The sequence below is a fragment of the Acomys minous genome (genome assembly GCF_964271855.1).
Source record: "Acomys minous genome assembly, chromosome: 10".
NCBI lineage: Eukaryota > Metazoa > Chordata > Mammalia > Rodentia > Muridae > Acomys > Acomys minous.
The window spans coordinates 66,818,910-66,826,919 of NC_140491.1; the positions used below are offsets into that span (position 1 = coordinate 66,818,910).

General features: G+C 57.2%; 1 protein-coding gene across 6 annotated transcripts in view; it reads right to left on the reverse strand.

The window, feature by feature from the left end:
- Window positions 1-7,462, reverse strand: part of NTNG2 (netrin G2) — a 61,167-nt gene extending 53,705 nt beyond the window's left edge. For 2 of the 6 annotated variants that reach the window (XM_084799605.1, XM_084799604.1), the window contains exons 1-3: window positions 6,462-7,461; window positions 2,608-2,764; window positions 1,676-2,366 (exon numbers count right to left, since the gene is read on the reverse strand). In XM_084799605.1, the coding sequence (XP_084655731.1) occupies window positions 1,676-1,891 (216 nt within the window). In that variant the 5' untranslated portion in view covers window positions 1,892-2,366; window positions 2,608-2,764; window positions 6,462-7,461. Of the gene's footprint in view, window positions 1-1,675; window positions 2,367-2,607; window positions 2,765-5,865; window positions 5,961-6,461 lie in introns of those variants that run through there. The other 4 variants (XM_084799603.1, XM_084799601.1, XM_084799606.1 and 1 more) reach the window with 4 other exon arrangements.
- Window positions 7,463-8,010: the final 548 nt, after the last annotated feature.

Below are 8,010 nucleotides of genomic sequence, written 5' to 3' on the forward strand. Positions count from 1 at the left end.
GATTTGCCTCTGGTGGTCATCTGTAGCCCCTACACCCTTGAGAAGAAGCCGGTCCTGTGCACTGCCCCCAACCCTGGCAACAATTCGTATTTAAAAGATCATGTTGAGCCTGTGCCTGGGAAATATGTGGTTGAGGCAGTTCCCATGGGAGTTGAGACTCTGAATGGAACTCTCTAGAGCCCTAAATATCAGGGCCCCGGGCCCTTTGCCTATCTTTCGCTCGATGCCCAACAATGTCCACACGTAATCCCGTCTTGGCTCTTGGCCCTGGGCTGTCTTCTTCCTTCCTCCCTCCCCTTCTTCAAGCTGGCTCAGGCCCAGCCACCACCCACAGTGACAGCCTTATCACCACTGACAAGCCCAAGTGGGGAATCTACCTTCCCGGGCTAGCAGCTCTGCACTGTGACTGGAGCCACCCCCAAGGGACTTAGACATTTCCAGGAGCCTGGACTGGGGACACCAGGTTGTGCAATAAACCCCATCTTTCCCCCAAGGACACTCAGAGGCACCAGCCACCTGCAGGATGACATCGAACCTCCCCTGCCTGCTCCTCTGGCTGCTCTGCCCAGCCTCTGCCAGAGACAGGCTGCTGCGTGCTGCAGGTCCAGCTTAACTCCGCAGCGTCACCACTTTCTGCTGTGTGACCTTGGCCAAGGGCTTCCACCCCAGCCCGGGTTGTCTCAGTTTCCCTATCAGTTATGACCAGAATGACTGAACATCTGGGACACCTCCTCTGTGCCTGGTCTGATTTTGAACAACATGTATCCACAGAGCCATTGACCCACCCCCCACCCCCTCAGGGTACTTACTGTATTAATGCACACCTCCCTCTCTCACCCCCAATTCTACAGTTGACAGGACAGAACCCAGGGATGGTGACACTGGTCTGAAACCTGCTACCTCATCTTCACATTCCGACTTTGTCCAAGGTAGAATCAGCCTGGGGGAGCCCAGGGGAAAACGCTAGAGAATAACACTCATGAGACTCTCAACCTCCCATTCCTGGAGCTCTTGTCAAACTCCACTCTTGCCACCACCCTTGGTGACACTGCCTGGGTGCTGAAGCTCCCGCTAGCTCCAAGACCCTTTCTTCTCTAGCTAGGGGCTCAGGCGACAAGGCCTGGGCACTTGCCTCTTGGCTAGAGGATAGCACGGGCTGAGATGCTGCACTTTGCATCCAGCCGGACCCCACCCCCCACCCCCACCCCTACCCTGCTTCCTCCTTCAAGAACTCCTCCCAAGCCTCCCAGGAACTGTCCTCTGTAAAATGCCTGGCCGGTGCCTGGCCAGAGCTGGAATCAGGACTCTACGCACTAGGTTGGACTGGGCAGGTGGGGAGGGTAACCTTGCAAACAGCATCCAGATTGCTGGTCTGAATGCTGACTTCCTGCAAAGGAGAAGGGGTTGGCATTGAGACAGGGACCTATGACTGTTGTGCAATTCCTGGCAGGAAACCATGCCAGGGTCAGCTGGCCAAGACTGCCTCCACCTACAAAATGTCACTGAACCCCCAGGGTCCTCGGGGAAGCTTGGCTTTGGCACCTTTCCCACGGTGGGACTTGGAGTTGGTCTTGTTATTAGGGCTCGGCCACCCCCAGGTCTGTCTCTACACACAGTCCCCCCGCCCCCCGACCCCCTCACTTGGGTAATGGAGAAGCGGGCGGGGCTGACTTACATGGGAACAGAACCTTTCAGGGGGGTCTCCGCACGTGATGCCGGAGGGTTCCACTTTGACCTTGACGTAATCCTTCAGGCGCATCACCTTGGGCTGGCAGGCGTAGAACTCCCAGGTGGGGCCCTCATCTGTGGTCACCCAGGATTTGCAGATGTCATAGTCCCCGGAGGCCAGAGGGAGGCAGTGCAGGAAGAGGGCCAGCAGGCGCAGCAGCATGGCTTCGAAGTCCACAGGGGTGGAGCCCAGAGGGGCACTGGAAAGGTGGTGGTGGGGTCAGGGGGGACTCGGGGCCTCAGCATGGAAACGCCACATCTACCAGGCCGTGGTGGCGGGGATGTGCCATTGGCTTGGGCACTGCAGCCTTGCCAACGGTGGGAGCGTGTGTTTTCCAAATGGCTGATACGCGGAAAATCCAGAGCCAGCGTTTCTCAAGTTGCTGATGGGCAGATGAAAAAGTGGCCAGTAACTTGGCGTCCTCCTAACCTTGGCGTTACACCTCCCCTGGAGGGGAAGCTGATCAAATCGGGCCGACTCTCAGATTGTGACAGTGGATGGAAATGGGATGAGCAGGGATCCGGCATGGGGCTGGATCAGGTTGCTTTTAATTTTTGTCCTTCCGATCAATCCAGGTCTTTAAAGGGCCCTTAATGTGTGATGTGCTCAACGCGACTGCAAAAACAGCCCCGGCAGCCTGCGTGGTGGAGAGAAGATAAAATCAGGAGGCATACATGTTAGCTGGAGATGAGTCCCTGCTCTCTGGGACCGGTCTTAGCCATCTCGGACCAATAAAAGAGATTTCTTTCCATATGGGCTTAAAGTAACAACGATTATGTGACTAGACTGGAAAAAAAATAAGGCCACTGAGGTGTTAACTGGAGAGGTCATTTGCCTCTGCTCTGCTGGGGCCAGGCATGTACTGGGGGCCAGCTGACCTTGGCTAGTAGTCATGGGCCACTTGGTGTGAAATTCCTGAGACTTCTTCAGCTTTTACTTCATCCAGGTACCTGGGCTCTGGCTTGGCTTTCATTGTAAAGAGACAAGAAAGAGAGAGAGGGGGGCAGGGGGGGGAGCATTCATTAGCAGCAGCACCTGCAACAAATTAAAAGGAGGGGGGTGGTTAGAGACACAAGAACTATAGCTTTCTGGTAAAATGTGCACACACACACACACACACACACACACACACACACACACGCGCGCGCACACACGCACATGAACACACGCACGCACGCACACAAACAAACGAGGTTGCCTTAGTGAAATCTCCAGAGAAAGCTGGGCTATCTTTTCTTTATTAATATCTGAGTTACATGTGTAGAGGTGGGCATGCTATTAAAAAGGCGGTACGCCTCCACATCACGTGTAGGGATGTGTGTTCAGTGGACGTGCCCTTTCTTGAGGGCCAGGGACTCCCTAAAGCATCTCCAAGAGCAAAGGGTTAATGGTCGCTTTAACACAGTAGGCCAGACCAGTCAAAATGTCCAAGTTGTTAAAAGAGGCCACAGAGCATCCAACTGAGGTGGTGGCTCCCACTGCTACAGCCCAATAGGGAGGTCTCTGTGTGGGCCGCCCGGAACCCGCTCCCCCGGCACCTGCACGATGTGAAACCATGAATTAAAAGACCCCATGGCGAGAAACTAGGATGCTGGAAGCTTCCATGGGAATCGGTGTTTTGTTGTTTACAGTCCCTGACCAAGGCCAACAGTTTGCAATCGTTTTAGGAGGGCAGTGTCTATTTTAAGCCTGCGGTAATCATTTAAAAGCTAAAATAGATATAGCTAATAGGAATACTGCGTCTAGAAACACATGACTTCCAGACTCTGGTGTTTTCCTGGACATTTGCTACATGGGAGAATCTGTGTCCCGGCCAGCATGAGATCCCCACCAACCCCCTGGCCAAGAGGACAAAGGTTATCTCGATGGATGTAGCGCGCGCGTACACACACACACACACACACACACACACACACACACACACAGTCTGTGTTATTAGTTACTCTGGCTATAATGCTCACAGTTGCTGCATTTCATCCTGAAACCTCACATATGGGGAGCCTGCCTCTCACCTGAACCCACTTGTCAGCCACTGTATACCGAAAGTCCCAGAGGAGTTAATTGTGTTTGTGTGAAACACTGCTACCCAGACACAGCACATTCCTGCCCCCAAGACAAGCAGCAGGAGGGGACATTTTGGTCTAGCCTGTCTGCTGAGAACTCCTTGCTCAGGGGGCAGCCCCTAGCCATCCTCTGCTCCAGGCTGCAGTGGGCCTCATCCATCTACGTTAAGACCGCCCCTGCCCCCTCTTAGGATGAAGGACTCCTAACACAGATGAATGAGAACCCAGCCAGACCACATTTCACACCTCTCCTTTGACCGCTTCAACAGAAACCTGCTCTAGACCCCGCCCAGGGCTTGCCTCTTGCTAGAAAACTCTCTGGAAGAACGTGACCAAGCGTCTTTTTTTTTTTTTCCCAACCTGAGAAAAATGTAGTAAAAATAAAATACCACGGCCCGGCAATGGTTTGGACGTTTCCAGCTAAGCTCTGAGCTGCCCAGAAAACAGCATGCCCCTAATTAATTCTTCCAGCAGCCGGCTCCCGACTGTTCACTAACAGGTAGGGCGCTCCTGACGGCTGGGGACAACCAGAGCGCCAGGCTGCGGCTCTCAAGGCGGGCCCAGCTGCCGGCTTCATCTGCAGGGCCAGCGGCTGTTCCTGGTTGGGACAGCGCTGGATTCTGGCCCGGGTGGGGAGGCAACGAGGCCCTGAGGCCGGAGCCCCAGCGAGCAGCAAGCGGCGCAACTCGCACATCTATTAATTGCTTTGCAATTTTGTTGGCTTAAGCACTACACATTCCCTAGAAAATGGGAGTGGGGGAAACAACAAAATCTGCCAGGGGAAAATGTGTTTACAACCCGTCAATCAATTGGGCGTTGCTGGCATCGAGGGGGCACTGTGAGCTCAGCACTTGAAAATTACAGTAGATTTTTGCCAAAAAAGAAAAAAGAAAAAAAAAAGAAAAAGAAAAAAAAAAAAAGAAAGAAAGAAAAAGAAAATAAAGGGCGGGGGACTCAGGCAAGAGTCCACGGAAAAACGAGGTGAGTAGCAGGGAGCGAGGAGTCGGCAGGGAGAAATTCAGAGTAAGAGGTTGCATCCTCGCGGATCGTTTTCTCCTTGGAAAATAAATCTTCACCTGATATTATTAAGAAACTGCAGCTCTCTGAAACAAATGGAATCAATGCGCTTTATTTTCTTTTAAGAGTCCTCAGGAACCGAGGAGGGGGGGCTGATAGCCTGGGTATTAAAACCCGAAAATTAGATTTTATCAGGATTTCTGAACTCAGATTTCTCTGTCTTATTGAATTAGCGCCTTTCGGAGCTGGCCCGGCTGCCAACAGGCTCCTGCCGGAGCTGTATGCTCTCCTGTGGGAAACTTGCCTCTGTGGGGCGCAGGGTCCCTGGGGATCGCGCGGGGCAGGGACGTGGAGCAATCCACCAGAGGTTTATTCTTCCACCCAGGCTGGACAAAGGGTAGAAGGGGCGTGTGAAACTTGCTTTGGATCCGGAAGGAAAGGGGAACCCCATGTCTCACGGCTACCTCCCCCCCCCATCCCGGTTCCCCGACCTGGGCTGCCCCAAGCTCACCACTGCCTCGGTGGACGTCCGGGTTCGGTGTCCCGGTGTCCCCAGCACTGAGAAGGGAGCTTTCTCCAGACTCTGGTTTCTCCCTGCCGCCCTCATAGAGGCTGGGAGGCCCAAAAAAGTTGGGCTCTTGGGGGCGGGGCAGAGCACCCAGCTCTGAGGACGTGTGGTTGAGGCCGCCGCGTGTCGGTCCCCGTGGACGGGCGGGGCTAGCCTGCGACCTGCAGACTCCGGGGAGTCTGGCTGAGTCCGTGCTGAGATTGGGGCGCGTAGACAGTGGTTTGCACTGCACACGGAGCACAAACCGCCGCTGCAGTTTCCCTTTCCAAAGTTCGGTGCAAACCACCGGCTCCAATTAATTATCACGCCTTTAATAAAAGCCAGGCCCGCATCCAGGCTGCTCCCTCATTTGACATTGCCTCCCTTAATTAAAAGACACCGAGCAAAGCTCCTGGGAATTATTTGCATTCTTTTTCCCTGCGCAGCTGCTCCGCGGGAACCCTGTCGCTGCCACCCCCCGACCCCCCCAGCCCAGACCCGCAACTTACTCCGAAGCGGGCGGACCCGAGATCTGGTGGTCCACTTCCCGCCTTCCCGCTGCCTCTGCTCCCCCTACAGTGCGCCTCTACATCGTGGAAGAGCGCCCCTCTCCACCTGCCGACCCCCACTACAGCACCGAAGGAAGTTTCTAGACCGCTTGGTCAAGAGTTCTCGGTGCGCCGTTAGAGCCCGGAGGTGACTAAATTAGGGAGGAGGAGCGGCGGCGGAGAACGGCTATTTACTTTTCATAGACACAGTAAGCAGCGTTATTGCAACGGTCCATCCCCTCCCCACACAGGCGCACAGGATGGAAAAAGACGAGCTGGGTGGCGGGGAGCCCAGAGGAAAGACAAGCTACTCTACTTCTTAAAGATGCTGCACCGGGCGCGCACACACACCCTTCTTCGGCTGCTCCAGCCGTCCGCTAGTAACAGCCGCCACCAGATAACTTTGTGTCCAAGCCTCAGCTGGGCGGCTTGGAGTGACTCCCCGAACCGAGGAGAACTGGCACCGTCACCGAAGCCTTTTCAAAATGAAAGCACCCTGGCGAAACTGCGGCGCCTCCCCGCCCGCCCGCCGCCCTGGCGCTCCCCGCTTGCCTTACCCGGGCTCGAAGCAGCTTCCCGGAGCGAGCCCAGAGAGGCCGGAGACCGCCACCCTCTGGCGGGCGCTGGGTGGGCACACGGGTCGCTGGGCTGAGAGCCCGGGACTCCTGCCCGGTGCCGCCGCTGCGGTGGCCGCCGTCAGATGTGGGCTGGGGAGCCCTCGGGCCGCCGGGGGGCCCGCTCGTAGCCGTCCCGGAGACGCGGGCCAGGGGAGGGGGCCGCCCGCGCCGCCCGCATCGCCCTCCCGGGCGGAGCGGGAGGTCTCTGTTAACAAGTGCAAACTTTTAGGGCCTCCTGGGTAGCCAAGGGAGGATCTGCACGCGCGCCCCACTCAGCCCCCGGCCTGGGTGGGCTTCGCCGCTGCTGGTCCAGGCGCCTGAGCATTCCCCTGGCGCGGCGCCGGCCAGATGGCGGGGCGCCTCACCGCCCCCCTGCACTCCGCTCCAAGTTAATGCCGAGGCTAAATCCTCTTGCCATCACTCACGGTCACCATCGGGGCTTTTATCTCCCGGTCTGATCCGGGCTGCGTAACTTCCTCTGTGTGGCTTTAACACACCATCCCACCACGGAGCAACGGTCTTCTTAAAGGTGCAGGAAGGAAATACTGCGAGGCTCCGGGGACGAGCCTCGGCCCGGGGAGGGGCGCGGCGAACAGGGGCGTCCCGGCGAGCCCGCGGCCAGGGGGCCCCAGCAGGCGGCCGCCGGAATGAGCCTGCAGTGGGGGGTCGCTGACTACACATCGCCTGGCGGCCCGGGGACCAACGGGTCCCTGAGCTCGGGGTGCATCCTCAGCGGACTCGGGTCAGGCACAGCGGAGCTGCATCTCCCTTCTTCCCAACTGTGGTGCCTGACTCGGTGCCAGCGCCCAGGGGTGTGGGGGCTGCCCCATCGGCACCAGGGAGGGGGCCAAGTGAGTCAGCCCCCACCCCCCACAGCCAGGGCTCTAGGCTGCTGGCTCCTCAGTCTCTGTCTCTTTCTCTCTCTGGAAAGCACTGCCACCCAGAAGGCCCTGAGCAGTGGGTAAAGGGGTGGGTGGGTGGATTTGGGGAGCTGGGGAGGGGGAGCGCTCTGAGCGCACAACCAAAGCCTGAATACCAGCTGACACATCGCCGCCTCCAGCCTGATGGGCCCTGCTTTTGACGGAGAAGCCAAGCCAGCTCTGCAGGGAGCGCAGAGTAGGGGGGCAGGAGAGCACTTGCTGAGGAGCTCTCTGCCTCCCTGGGGCAGGCCTGGGAGGACCACGTGGGAGGACTCCCGCAGAGGCCGGGCAGAGGCTACTGAGTTGGCTGCGCTAGGGCAGCTCCTGTGCTCTCTTCAGCCCTCTGGAGTATTCGTGCCAGGCTGCCTCCGGGGCTGTAGGAGTACTTCCTGATCTTCCCAGGGGCGCGTGTGGGTCTTTTTGGGTGCTCCTGGCCTCCTTTGGGTGGGTTCTTGCTGCGGTATTCATAGAGGTGTCATTTAGATGCATCAAGAACAAAGGGCCTGGAGGAGAGAGAGAGAGAGAGAGAGAGAGAGAGAGAGAGAGAGAGAGAGAGAGAGAGAGAGAGG